General features: G+C 33.4%; 1 protein-coding gene across 2 annotated transcripts; it reads right to left on the bottom strand.

The window, feature by feature from the left end:
* Positions 1–596: 596 nt before the first annotated feature.
* On the bottom strand, positions 597–12,204 carry LOC140431799 (uncharacterized). Of its 2 annotated transcripts, none has more exons than XM_072519680.1 (6): positions 12,010–12,204; positions 6,893–7,042; positions 5,395–5,562; positions 1,858–2,082; positions 1,260–1,592; positions 597–770 (listed from the first exon to the last, which is right to left on the bottom strand). In XM_072519680.1, exons 1-6 carry the CDS (start codon positions 12,179–12,181, stop codon positions 658–660), a joined length of 1,161 nt encoding a protein of 386 aa, XP_072375781.1. In that variant the 5' UTR covers positions 12,182–12,204; the 3' UTR covers positions 597–657. The 2 variants fall into 2 exon arrangements, with proteins under 2 accessions (XP_072375781.1, XP_072375782.1); XM_072519681.1 differs by having other exon boundaries at positions 1,858–2,079.
* Between the last annotated feature and the right edge of the window lie 2,093 nt (positions 12,205–14,297).

The raw sequence follows: 14,297 nt of genomic DNA, 5'->3' as shown, positions 1-14,297 counted from the left end.
AAGGATAAATTAAAATGATTATTAAATACTTTTCGGTAGTACGATTCTTTGAGACAAGTTTTATTGTTTACCATGAATATTGATTGATAAAGTTTGAACATGGTAGAAATATTCAATTTTAGATCTAAGTAAAATCTTTTTGAGTCTTATAATAATGGCAATAATGAGATTCCATAGTGGAAAACTTTTTGATATGTTCTTCTAAGTCTTCTCATATCTTCTTTAACTTCGTTGCTTCATCTTGACCTCGGTCTTCCTCTTCGCCTTTTGCCTGCCAATGCACTAGGTAGTACCATTCTCGGAATTCTATATGGAATCATTCTCTGCACATGGATCAAACATCTAAGTCTTTGAACCTTAATTACCGCTAATATGTTGCCAAAAGATTGTGCTCTCTCAAACTAATACAAACTCTAATACAAAATATGTATCTTGGATGAGAAATTGGTTTTATTTGAGTATGAGTTTTACTAAAAAATATATGAACGCATTAAGAACTGTTGCCATATATTTTTTTAGCAGTTAAATATAAAAATATTTTTTTTTATTTGGTGATGATATTTTCTTTGGGCTATTCTTTAAATAGTAATTAAAAATAATTATAATAAACCTTTATTTCATTGGACACAAATATTTCTTAAACAACTTTAACAATATCTAGTCTAGATTTTCTACGTCAGAAGGAGGTTCATCTGTTGTAGCAAGTTCGTCAGTGGTATCGCCCATTTCTGTAGTGACTTCTGTCATCACTTCGGTAACAGTTTCTCCTCCTGAAATGATGAGGTACAAATTTTTAATAAGGATATTGACCCTTTAACAAAACAATACAGTAGAGCATATTTTGTTTATCTACCTATTATGTAGTTTATGCTTAGCCATACCACAGGAAGATGGCACTCTGGTAACAGATAAAATACAAATCTAAGAAATATTTGTTGGAAAGAATATTTTAAAAATGTAAAGTCTTCTGCAAGTAAAAACTAAATCACAATAATCACAGGTGATTTTAACGTCTTAGTACTCAAAGGAAAATCTGAATAACTACTTGGCAAAATTAGCCTAGGGAAATGAAATTAAAGCACCGAAATACTAGTACAATTATGCCTCTAATTTAAACTGCCCTTTGCAACCAGCTCTTTATATAAAAAATCTAAATACTCATCCTCTTTATAATTAAAACGGTGGCTAGAATAAGAGCCTATAGGTCTATGGGCCCTTCTTCCGACTCAATTATTTAAACTATTGATCAAAACGTTTACCTTCAGTAGTGACTACTTCGGTTTCGACATGACTTTCCACGACTTCGGTCTGAGCTTCTGTAACATCGGTACGAGTTTCTTCACCTTCAACCGGTGGAGGAGGTGCTTCACCTTCGGCAGTAGGAACAGCGCCTTCATCCTCAGGCTTTTCTGCGGTTTCCACAACTTCTTTAGTAACTTCTGTACCCTCCACATCGACGGTTGGTTCTTCCTCGCCTCCCTCTGGTGGTGCTTCAGATTCTGGTAGTTCGTGAAATTCAAGTTCGTCTTTAGTTTCTTCTGTAACTTCTTGTGTAGTTTCTTCTGCTGTAATATCTTCTGATTTTTTCTTTTCTAAAATAAGCATAAATTAAGTGAAATATTTAACTACTCTATTCTTAATAAATTACGTAATATTAATTTTTAAAGTTAATGTGAATTATTTTGCTAGTGGACGCCACTGTTCAGAGAACAATTCAACTTTTGCTTGTAATATAGTTGTCATTCTTTTAATAGCTCACTTTAGTGTAGGGAGAGATTTTTTGGTGTAATTCCTCATCGATTATAAAGTGCTAACTATAAAATTAAGTATACAAACTGAATATTTGGTAATAATTACCTTCTGGAGCTACTTCGTCCTCTAAATGAGGTTCCCCTGGTGTTTCGATTTCTTCATGTGACACTCTCACTTTTTCAGTATCTTCTTCTTCTGGTACAGCCACTTTTTCTTCGTGTGCTGGTTCCAATGGTGCTTCTTCTATATGTTCCTCTGTACCCGTTACGTCTACAGGAGAAGGCGGGGGCGGTATTTCTTCTGCAGCTTTTTCATCTTCGTGTTTGACTACTAAAACATATTTATATTACATAGTTTGTATCAACTGTTTAAAATAAATATTTGAGGTTAAAACATCTATAATTTTCTTAAATTGTTACTAACAGCTGAAGTAAACTTACTTCTTTAAGAAAAAAAAATTATGAAAAATGGGAGTGTATATTCATTAATTTTCATTAAAATGTTTCTATCTGTAAATTAATATGTGCTATATTAGTGTTATAATAAGGTATGTGCAGGTAATATGGCCACCTTAAGAACTTTTGTCCGTATTTGTGGCCAAATATAATTTTTTTAAAAAGTAACTGTTATTACAGTTACATGGGTTATCTAAATATATATTTATTGTATAATTTTTCAAAAATTGATAAAAATATGATATTTATGACTTAATTAAAAAAATACTGCTATTGGCCATATTACCAACATGGTGTCGCTAATATGGCCACTCTACAGAAAGTAAATTTTTATATCTAATTATGAAGCTTAACACAAAATAGAATAAAATAGTTTCAGATTTTTTAACAGTTTTATTACATGTTAAGCAAATACAGTACAGAAACTTAATATTGTCTTATTTTTCACAATCAGGGCATAAGAACGTATCAATTTTGTCTTTAGATGTGAGACCCATGCACTCTTCGTGGATATAAGTGCTACATACCCTACACAGTCTCATAGCTACCATCCTGTCTTCCTTGCATAATTTGCAGAACCAAGATTCTTGTTTTTTTGTTCCCTTTTTCTTAGCAGGCAAGGTCTTAAATTTGTTTTTTGGATTGGGTAATTTTCGTAGCATTGACGAGACTCTTTTACCATCTGTAGTATGCGTATTGGCTTCAATATTTTCTGAATCACTTTTTCCAATACATCTACCGAATAAATCTTTAGTAACAACTTGGGCTCGACTGTTGATAGCTGGTTTTCTAGGCTTTTTATTATCGTTCTTTATTGCTGCATTTTCAGGTGTTTCGAGCATAATTGTGAATGAAGTATTTTGGATGTTTGAGAAATCACTGTGATCGTCTTCTTCATCAATAACTTCATCACTGCTAGAATCATGCAAACTAAAGGATAAGTCAGAGTTGCTACTATCAGTGTCTAGAAATGGTTTTTCCGGGCGATTCTTCGGTTGAAAATCCGAAGTAGAGGGACGACAAGAGTTACTACTATCAGTGACCAGACATACTTCTTTTAAGTTTTTTCGGTTGTAATCCCAAAGTAGAATGACAACGGTTATATTTTTGTTGAATGCCTGAAGTTGATGGCATAGATAAATCATTTGCTTTATTACAAGCGTTAGTTTCTGATAATGTGACATTCTCTTTATCTTCCTGATGTTGGTATGTGATAGTACTAGGGGCAAACGCTATCTCTGTGATAGCTTCTGGGTTGAATGGATAAATTCCCGTTGAAGAAAACCCCGATTTTATATTAGATGGTGTCATTGTTTTGTCCCAAACTGTAGAAAAAATTGCCCCAAATCTCTGTTTGGTAATAACATGATCGCTATGAATAGAATATTATTTCATAACTTCATCATCCCAGTAGTATTCAAAGGCTCTAAATACAGCTTTGTCCATTGGTTGGAGCTCGTGAGTAGTATTACTAGGTAAACAGTATAGAGTAATTTCGTATCTTTCGGCAGTTTCTACAATAGTGTGATCCAAATGGCATCTTGCACCATCAAATATGATAATACATGGACCAGCAACCTTAAATTTTGAAAAGTGTTGAAGCCAAACTGAAAACGTTTCAATATTCATGCTATCTTTTGCAGTCATTTGAACAACAGCACCTGGAGGTAGTGAGTCAACCCATTCTGGCTTACTACGTTTACCCTTAAAAAGTACCATTGGAGGGATTGCTGTACCGAGAGCATTACCACAAGAAACAATGGTAACACTTTCTCCATGTTCGTTTGCAACAACGTGTACTCTTCTAGCCCCTTTTTGCGCCAAAACTTTCTGCTGGTGGTGAAGTGTTAACCTGCAACCTTTCTCGTCTACGTTATATATCCGTTCGGGTTTATCAAGTATGTCCATTTCTCTTAAAATACCTTCCAGCTTAGTAAAATGATCTTTTACAATAAATTTATTAAGCTTTTGTGCCCTAGTCGGATTTAAGTTTTGTGCTTTCCTAGGTCTGATTTGAGGATTGCGCTTCATAAAACCACGTAACCAATAACGACCAGCTATTCCTTTGCTTTTTTGAAAAGGATTTGAGATATTATTGAGTTCTGTAAACCGATATACACACTTACAAAGTACCCTTGCAGTAAGTGGATATCCAATTTGCGAAAGACGAATAATACGTTGCTTCTAATTCTGCTTCTTGGGCATTTGTAAGTATAATCTTTCGCCCTAGACAAGACTTTACTTGTTTTCCCTCTTCTAAATATTGTCGAAGTGTCCGCCTTGGGATGTGATATGTACGACTAGCTGTGTTAACTGCGGTCCCATTTTCCACCGCTCTTAAAGCTGCTGACAAATTTTCTTCCATCTAGTTGCCTCGTAGGCCCCTGCGCTGAGACTGGGGCATTTTTTATTTCTGTAATAAAAGAAATAATATCAATACAGCAAACAAAATATGCATTGTAGAGTAATATGGCCACGTAAGATAAATATGGCCATGGCCATATAACCCTACTTTTCACCTGACCATATTACTCAACACTGTATTTTGATATTTTGTCTAAGAAAAAATGTATTAAATCAAAATTTATACAATAAAATAAGAACATGTACATGATTTTGAAGGTATACGAAACATGTAAGTACAATTAATATATTAAAAACTTACCTATTAGATTCAGTTAAGATTTTTTTAAAAATTACGAAATTAATAACCAGCTTCTGCAATGACGAGTTTTCACAATAATGGTGTATGGTTCTGACGTATAGAGAATGTGGCACCATCTGTTTAACAATTTCGGCACTAAATGTGTATTACTATGCTAATATCAAGAGTTCTACCGTTTAAACATAAAAATAGTAAGAAATTTGTTGGATGGCCATATTACTGTACATGGCCATATTACCTACACCTACCTTAGTGCTTATTTAGACAAACATAAATAGTACAACAATTTAATGTATTTTAATTAACTTCCTAAATAATAATAAAAGTAGTTTCGTAAAAAATGTCATTGAATCAAGTGTTGTTAAGCCTCTGGTAATAAAATGATTTTTACCTTCAAAAGAATGTTTTTACTCACCGAAAACTTGTTCTCAGTAAATCCCAAGTAACAAATATACCTTGGATTAAATCCAAATAAGATTTGGATTAAGGGTATGTATTTAAAAAGTGTTTTAGTAAGCTTACGTTGTTCTTTAGACGGCTTCTTTTCTTCTTTCTTCTTTTGTATGGGACCAAACAACTTAAATTCAGCTGGTAACTCGTCATCTGTGTAAAGGGTGTCAGTGAAATATACACGTCTTATGCAAACGTTTGCATGTATCTGGACCCTCATTGTTTCCATGTATGTTGTTCCTAAAGAAGATAATCAATTATAATTTTAACGAGTTAAAGAAATACAGGATATTAGTGACTGTTGATATAAACAAAACCACAAGTTTATTAGGGCTGCAGTCAGAAGGTTGGCCGAGATGTTAGAGAAACTTTTGACTTTTTGTCGAGCTTTCGGAATGGTTTTATTCCTTTTTCAAGACATTGTAATGTATCACAATTCGTCATTGCAACTTACTAGCCGTTGAGATTATTTAAAATAAACTTTGACACTCAACATTAAAAACACAAAGTTAAAATATAATATTGGACAATACATTCTAAAAATTTTGGTCAGGATAGTAAAACTTAGTTTATTTCATGACATATTTTGATGGTATGTTTTAACTCTAATACATAGAGAACAGAAAGAAAATATAATGGGAATAAAGTGAAAATTAGTTGTTCTTAATATTGTATTTATTTTTTTCAAGAAGCAAGAGGCCCACTGTCTTAATAGTATGCAACCAGTTATCCATACAAGATTGTAGACATTTATAATTATTTTATTTTGTTTTGTATTATAAATAACAATTGTAGTTATTTACTAGTTTAAACCATATATTATTTATGTATGAGTTTAATCCTTCTGAACTGTCGAGATGGGGTTTACTCTTTACACAATTCAAATAACTGGCTAGGGAAGTACAGACAAATAAATGGTTAACGACTGCTACACCACAGATGAGGAACCGAAAAGGAAAAGAGACGAAAAAAAAGTTGAAATCTTCGGAAAAGAAAAATAAATGGCAACACCTATAACAAAAACAAACAGATCTCAGGACAACGTTTTGAATCTGCTATCGAAAGAGACAAGGGAAGGTAAAAAAAAATAAAACAAATGGAAAAAAACAAAAAGATCTCAGGACAATGAATCTGCTATCGAAAGAGACAAGAGAAGGTAAAAAAATAAAACAAATGGAAGAAATAAGAAAAGAAATGCATTTTCAGTAAAATTGAACCTATAATAATTTTAGAGTTTGGCATTTGCTTTTATTTGTCGGTTAATATTCGTGTTCATGTAATTAATTTTTTTTTGTAGATAATTACTTGATCTTTTGTATTATGTTTTATTAATTTGTGTCATTTATAGAATGAAATCAAGTAAAGGAGGTGCTCTAGGAGAATCATTGACTACATATTTCAGTACTTATACAAGCTCTAGTTGTTAATTTTTTTCAATGTCTATTTGACCAATACTGATTTGCTCTTTTTGTTTGTATTCGAATAAAATGTTTCGCGTGGCAGCTGCTCTTTCCATTCATATTAGACTCGCGCACCCTAGGAAGGTGGCACCACTGATTTAGATGCTTACCATAAGCTCGCTTTGTAAAATCAGCTAAATTAAATTGAACTTGATTCCAGCCAGAACTGAGTCCCATTGGCATCGTTGTACAGAACGGTCTCACATTGGTGGACGATTGAAAATTTGATATTCTAAATCTTCTACGCATATCTTTATCATCTAAAATAAAAGTTTAAAATATACAATAAATTCCAAAATTGAAACGTCGAAAAGACTTAATTTTAAAGTAACATTGTGGCTTATTCCAAACAAAAATAGCAAGTTCCAAAATAACGTTTTTTATTGTTTTTTCAATAGTATTTAAAAATTTGGCAATATGGATCAGTTTTACGATTAGTAACGTACTCTTTTAAAGAAGTTCTGAAATAATTCAGAATCAAAAAGGTTCTGAAACTCTGAGATAGCGCGTTTTTGGTGTTTTGTTTCCTTTTTTCAATCATAAGAAGTTTCTTGTTTATAAATGACAAATTGACATTACCAGCATATTATCTAATATGCCACTGGAAAAAACCTTAAAAATAATAAGAACAGAAAAGATTAATAAAAATAATAATATAATAATAATATACAGGGTGTTTCAAAAAAGGTAACCCCGTCTCTAGGGTAGGTAAAAAGCTGAAAAATAATTGCGGTTTGCTTAGTAAAAAATTTTTGTAACGCCATCCGTTTTCAAGATACAGGGCGTTGAAGAAAAAAAAAATTTTACGCATTTTTTACGATTTTGCGAAACTACTGGCAACATTGTAATGAAATACTCTGAGATAGCGCGTGAAGCTGATACATCCCATGAATTTGTTTTTATATCTGATTCTCATAGAGGGCGCTAGTTACACGGATCGTACTAAGTATTAGTCAATATAACTTTTTTAAGAGTATAATTATTAATCAAAATTTTAAGTAAACTTAAACATCATTCAATTTTACACGAAAAAGGTACTCTTGGTAAAACTCGATACTGTGTACCGTTTTCGGAATATTTTGATTTGAAAATTATGAAGTAATAATTGATGCTGGTAGTAATGATAAAGTTCTAATAGGTATACCTCTATTTTCTCCAAGTGTGCCATGGAAATCTGACATTTATTGATTGTTATGACGATAAATTAACAATAATTAGAGTTTTGAAACCTTGTTATTTGTAAAATCAAATCAAAATGTACTCAAATGTTGAATACACTGACATGTTATTAACCTTAGGCGAATGTTTAGGATGTTCTAGTGCAGCTGTGACACATTATGCAGAAAAGTTTCCTAGAAGAAACTTACCAAGTAAAAAAACATTTAGAGCCATTGAACGACGTTGTCGAGAAACTGGGAATGTGAGACCCAATAAAATAAATTCTGGTAGACCAAGAACAACAAGAACAATTAATAAAGAAAATAATATTTTAAATTTTCATGATCAAGATCCAACAGTTATCGTAAGGAATATAGCAAGACAAACAAATACTTCTTCTTCAAGTACTTGGCGGATACTGAAAGAACAGCAATTACATCCTTATCATTACAGACAAGTCCAAGAGCTCTTGCCAGATGATCTACCGGTTAGAGTGGATTTTTGTGAAACATTGCAACAAAGGACAGCCCACAATCCAAATTTTTTAAAACGCATTATTTTTACGGATGAGGCCACCTTTACGCGACAATGTATGTTTAACTCCCATAATGCACACTACTGGTGTGATGAGAATCCACGAGTCAAAAGGGTATTACATTACCAACACTCATTTAAAGTTATTGTTTGGGCAGCAACTTTAGGTAACAAATTAATAGGTTATCATATTCTACCTGGAAATTTAAATGGTGATATGTATCTTGATTTTTTAAACAATTCCTTATTCGAGATATTAGAAGATTTAACGCTAAACGAGCGAAGATCTTTATTTTTTATGCACGATGGAGCTCCACCACACTTTGATAGAGGGCGCTAGTTAGACGGATCGTACTAAGTATTAGTCAATATAACTTTTTTAAGAGTATTGTAACGAAATTATATTGCCTACCTCAGGGTAAAAACATAGGGGTAGAAAATTGGGGACAGAAACTATGGGGGCGAAGATAGGGCAAGCAAAACAATCATTACATATGCGAACGGCACTCAGGGGGTGGCTGGAGAGCTGGGGTCGTGGATAAGTGAACGACAAAGGGGTTTAAGATTGGGGCATCTACACAACGAATGAAATAAAGGGGTACTTACTCAAATCTCCTGGACAACTGAACAATTAAGACAACAAGAAAGGGCTTCTAGCTATTTTACAGGAAAGGACGCCACTTCGAAGAATCCTAAACTTGCTGGAGGAAAGAAGAAAAGGGCTCTTCCTTCCTAAAAAGTAAACACACAAAAAAGGTTAGGAGATTTTTCTAAATTTTTCTAGTGTATTCGCGAAAACGGAGGGCATTTTGAACACTTACTGTAATTTAATTTTATTTTATGTTCTTAGTCATTAATTTAATTTTCTTCTTGTGATATACTACTACTGTGATAATTTCTTTTCTTGATACAAAATATTCCGAAAACGGTACACAGTATCGAGTTTTACCAAAAGTACCTTTTTCGTGTAAAATTGAATGATGTTTATGTTTACTTAAAATTTTGATTAATAATTATACTCTTAAAAAAGTTATATTGACTAATACTTAGTACGATCCGTGTAACTAGCGCCCTCTATGAGAATCAGATATAGAAACAAATTCATGGGATGTATCAGCTTTGGTATCAGCTTCCAAAACACATTCGTATAAAATTTCATTACAATGTTGCCAGTAGTTTCGCAAAATCGTAAAAAAAATTTTTTTTCTTCAACGCCCTGTATCTTGAAAACGGATGGCGGTACAAAAATTTTTTACTAAGCAAACCCCAATTATTTTTTAGTTGTTTAACTACCCTAGAGACGGGGTTACCTTTTTTTGAAACACCCTGTATAATAATCAGTATGCACTTTGGGTTAGACAAATGTCGTGTACTAAATATAGTCAAGGGAAAGGTTCAGCCCGGAGGATTCGATATGCAAAATGGTCAAAATTGAGGCTATGGGCAAAAATGACATGTATAAATATCTAGGAGCAAAGCAAGCGCGGAAAATTGACCGTAAACAAATGAAAATCGAATTAACATCAGAGTTCTTACGAAGGGTTAAACAGCTACTCCGCTCACATCTTAATGTAAAAATTTGTTTAAGGCATTAAACTGGGAAATTTGGGATTATTAAGTGGACTAAAACGGATATACAAATTCTTGAGCGAAAAGTACGAACACACCTCACAAATGCACAAAAATACCATCCTCGGAGTGCAGTAGAAAGGTGCGGTATTTAGGACGACGAGGACTTATGGATATAAGCGAGCAATTAGAAAAACAAAATTTAAGAACTTATTTGCAGGTGCAGGCTGAGACATCTACTCTACATCACGCGATTTGTGCAGTAGATGATACAACACCGATTAAACTGAGGGAACCAGAAATGCGCATAAACTATCCTACTGACGAAAAAATGAGCACCTGAATGGGTAAACCTCTTCACGGGCGACATCCTAATGACCTCAGTCAAGACCATGTCGAACTATTGGCTGACATCAGGAAAGTTGTTCCCTGAAACAGAAGGTTCATTACTCGTCATTCAGGATCAGGTTATACCAACCAAAAATAACCTGAATTATAACGTCAAAGACCCTCAGGTCCAAAATGACAAATGCCGATATGGATGTCAAGCTCAAGAAACCATCCAACACCTTACTGGGGGCTGCCAAGCATTTGCTGCAACGGAATATAAGGACCGGCACGACTCAGTAGGAAAGATCCTTCATCAAGAGATAGCCATCAAACTTTAGGACTTCTCCAAACAAACCATCTCCCATATTATCAATACGTTCCTGAAAGTATACTTAAAAATGATAACTACACGCTATACTGGGACCGCACTGTGTTCACAGACCAAACAGTGGCACATAATAGACCAGATCTCATACTAGTTAATAAACTAAAGAGACAAACAACACTAATTGGTGTGGCGATACCCAACAACAATAATCTTCGTTTTAAACAGAACGAAAAGATCGCCAAGTACATGGATCTGGAAATTCAAATACAAAGACAGTAGAAAATGGAAAGTACTCAGACAATACCCATTATTCTCTCTACTAATGGAGTCATTCCGAAGAACCTCCTAGAAAACATAAAAAAGCTAGGTCTGAATAAACATCTCTACAAAATTTTTGGGAGATACTCCAGCATACCTAGGACTCGATAACATGGAATTTGATACCGTAGGTATCTGAGATAAGTAAATTTTCCCCTTAGAGGGAGTGTGAGCAGTATGGCTAAATCTGGATAAGAACCAAACTAGAGAAAGGTAATACATTGACAACAAAAACAAAACTGAATGTATCAGATAATCATAACAAAATTTGGAATTAGCTACGGACTCTCCATTATCTCATTATTAGCTGATATATTCACAGAAGGCTTCTGAAAAACTTCTGGCGAGGATTTTCACAATTTACTAATACGTGAATAGCAAAAACGAAATTAAATATAAAATACATGAGACAAGCTTAGAACAACAGCTGAAAGGAGAAAATAATATTTTCTACAGAAGGAAAACTAAAGAGACTAGATCTCCTATTAAAATAGAAACAGAAATTGCGGACCAGATACTGAAGAACATAAAAGAAATGGAAGGTTTCGAAGAATCTAAGAAGATGAGAAGAAATTTTGCCTAATAATTTTTCCAACACGAAAAACTGTACAACCCTGACTATTTATGTACTTTGTATGGACTCAAAGAGATTACCTTTTTTGGATTTGGTAAATAAAACAATAAATCGTAATTCGACCTTTCGATGAAATTCCCTTGTAATTTGTCTATTATCGAAAAAGCTATTCTAGAAGCTTCCCAGAAGGACTCTGTTTCGTAAATGAATTTACTAATGTTTGTATTTTGAGAACGATTTCCGAAGTGAAAATTGAAACGTCAATAAACGTACTTTAACCTTTAATTGTGGCTTAATCCCATTTAAATAGTAATTACTTTAAAATACCTACCACAAGAAACTAGCTTCAGAATAATATTATAATATAATTAGATTTTTCTGGATTACAAACCTCTTATAATGATACACTTTCTTACCTAATATTTGGATTTCAAATGTAAAGTACTTTTTCATATTCTTTATAATCATAATAAGAAAAGGTAATCTGATTCCAAGTGAAGCTCGTGGTTTTATGGGGCATGTTATATAAGTGGTCGCTACGTTTGTTCCAGATATTTCCAAAACTAACGACTTCACATCATCGTCCATAATTCGTCTGATATGTCCGTTCTTTACCTAAGCAATAAAATAAAATGTCGAGATTTTAAACGTATATTAAAAAAAAATTAATAAAAATGTTTTATCACATGTAGATCGATAGAACAAGTGATGATCCACTCGATGATCATCCATTCGTGCTACCCTCTTTCTTATTGGTAATATAAATAAATAAATTAAATAGTATTAAAAGAAATTAAACATTTCATTTGTTCAAAGTAGGCTAAATTAGAGGAATGTTCGCTGAAATCGGGATTAGAATTTTATTTTTTTTGTTTTGTTTTTAGAATTTCAAGAAAAATATTTGATTGATATTATATTGAATTATCCTGTTGATAATTGATTTGATCTTAGATGAAGAACAACCGGAAATGGGAATATATACTAGAAATAAACGCTTGTGAGTCCCATAAACTTGGAAGAAGGGTGGAAGGAGAAGTCTTTACTCTATGCAAGGAGTTAATGGACGCTGGAGACAAGTACGTCAGTGAAAATAAAAATATCGTCGGCGAGAAATCTTTCTATAGGGTATGTTTATGTCGAAAACGTTGTCAGCACTACCGCTAGCTGGTGGCGAAGGGTAAAATTGTGCCGTTCTGTTTCCCAGAACAATATTTTTACGTCGCCGGTGGAATCACTTCCCAGTCACGTTCACTGTACCCGGTAAAATCACGTCCCATTCACGTGGCTGAATGGTCACAGGTGTGTGTGAATCAAATTTAATACAAGGCAAAATCGCCTGAAGAAGTTGCCCAGGCCGAAAAGAACATCCTGGCACCGAAATCGCCGAGAATGGCATCAAAAGACATCCACTAATCTGTTGTGAGCTGCCCATCGAGCAAAAAGACAAAAGAGGGAATCTAATCGTTATAAAAAGGCGACCAAAAAAGTGGCCTCTGATGGCGGACATATCCGGAAATGCGAATGCGCCAAATTTAAATTTTCCGACACTTATTAACAGTAGCTATAAAATAGTTTTCAAAATGTGTCTTAGACGAGAAAATTTTAATTAAATATTAACGATAACAGTCTAAAATGTGAAACAATTGTTAAAAAACTTCAATATAAATAAGATTTCATGTGACAGTTGGGACAAATAATAACATAACCCAACTAAATTTGATTTCTTAAACAAGGAAAGACTCTCTTTCCTTGTTTAATGTGGCCTCTCAAGATAGCACTTCCTGTCTAACAATATTTTTGCCCCCACTACCTTTACATTCCCTCTTTTGTCTTTTTGCTCGATGGAGCTGCCGTAAACAAAGTCATTATTGCCAATACAATCACCAACGTAATACAAACAGACAAGGTATTGAAAGAAGAAGAAGAATGTTATTCTGTAGTTATTTCGTTATCTGATCTAACACTAATTTGAACAATTAAGTAGTAAGCGCTGAGTTCCAGCGCAATCCTGCTTTCACATGAAATTTATTAGTCTCTCCCACACTTGCCTTAGCAGTAGTTGTTACTCCCTCATACATGACTCTCACAATTTTTACATACACCGGGAGCTCTATGAGCGTTTGTTTTGTTGTTCCTTTGTTTTTCCATCAGCCGCCTTTTAATGAAAATTGCATCTGTTGTTGATCTGGTTTGCACAAAATCAATTTGATTGTCGGATATTTTGGCTTTTTCACGTATCCCTCTATCAATTAGGTACTTCATTTTTTCATGATGTGACTAAGTAGTTATGTCTCCCTAATATGTGCCTTGTTATACAGTGTGACCCATTTAGATTGGAAACACCCCTATAAAATTTGAAGTTGTTAACCGATTTTAACCAAATTCTTTTTTAATGTCATGTAATAAAAGGTCTATTGCGGGACAAAAATATAAAATATTAAGTTAAATTTTCAGGGCAGTCTACGATACTTTTTCTTCGTCGAAAATGGAGAATTTGTATTAGCGATTTTTTTATTAAAACAATTTCTACGCCATTGGATTTAGAGTGGCTTCAAATAGCTATGACAAAAATTTCATTAAGATATATTTATTAATAACAAACTTATGTCAACTTAAAATTTTAGAACTCACTAAGGTACGAGTCAAAAAAGAACACCCTGTATCAACAGATAACCATAAAACTAATTATTTTTCAAATAATTTT

The sequence above is a fragment of the Diabrotica undecimpunctata genome, unplaced genomic scaffold (assembly GCF_040954645.1).
Source record: "Diabrotica undecimpunctata isolate CICGRU unplaced genomic scaffold, icDiaUnde3 ctg00002023.1, whole genome shotgun sequence".
In the NCBI taxonomy this organism is placed as follows: domain Eukaryota; kingdom Metazoa; phylum Arthropoda; class Insecta; order Coleoptera; family Chrysomelidae; genus Diabrotica; species Diabrotica undecimpunctata.
Note: the sequence above shows the minus strand (reverse complement) of the source record. Positions and strands in the feature narration are given on the sequence as shown.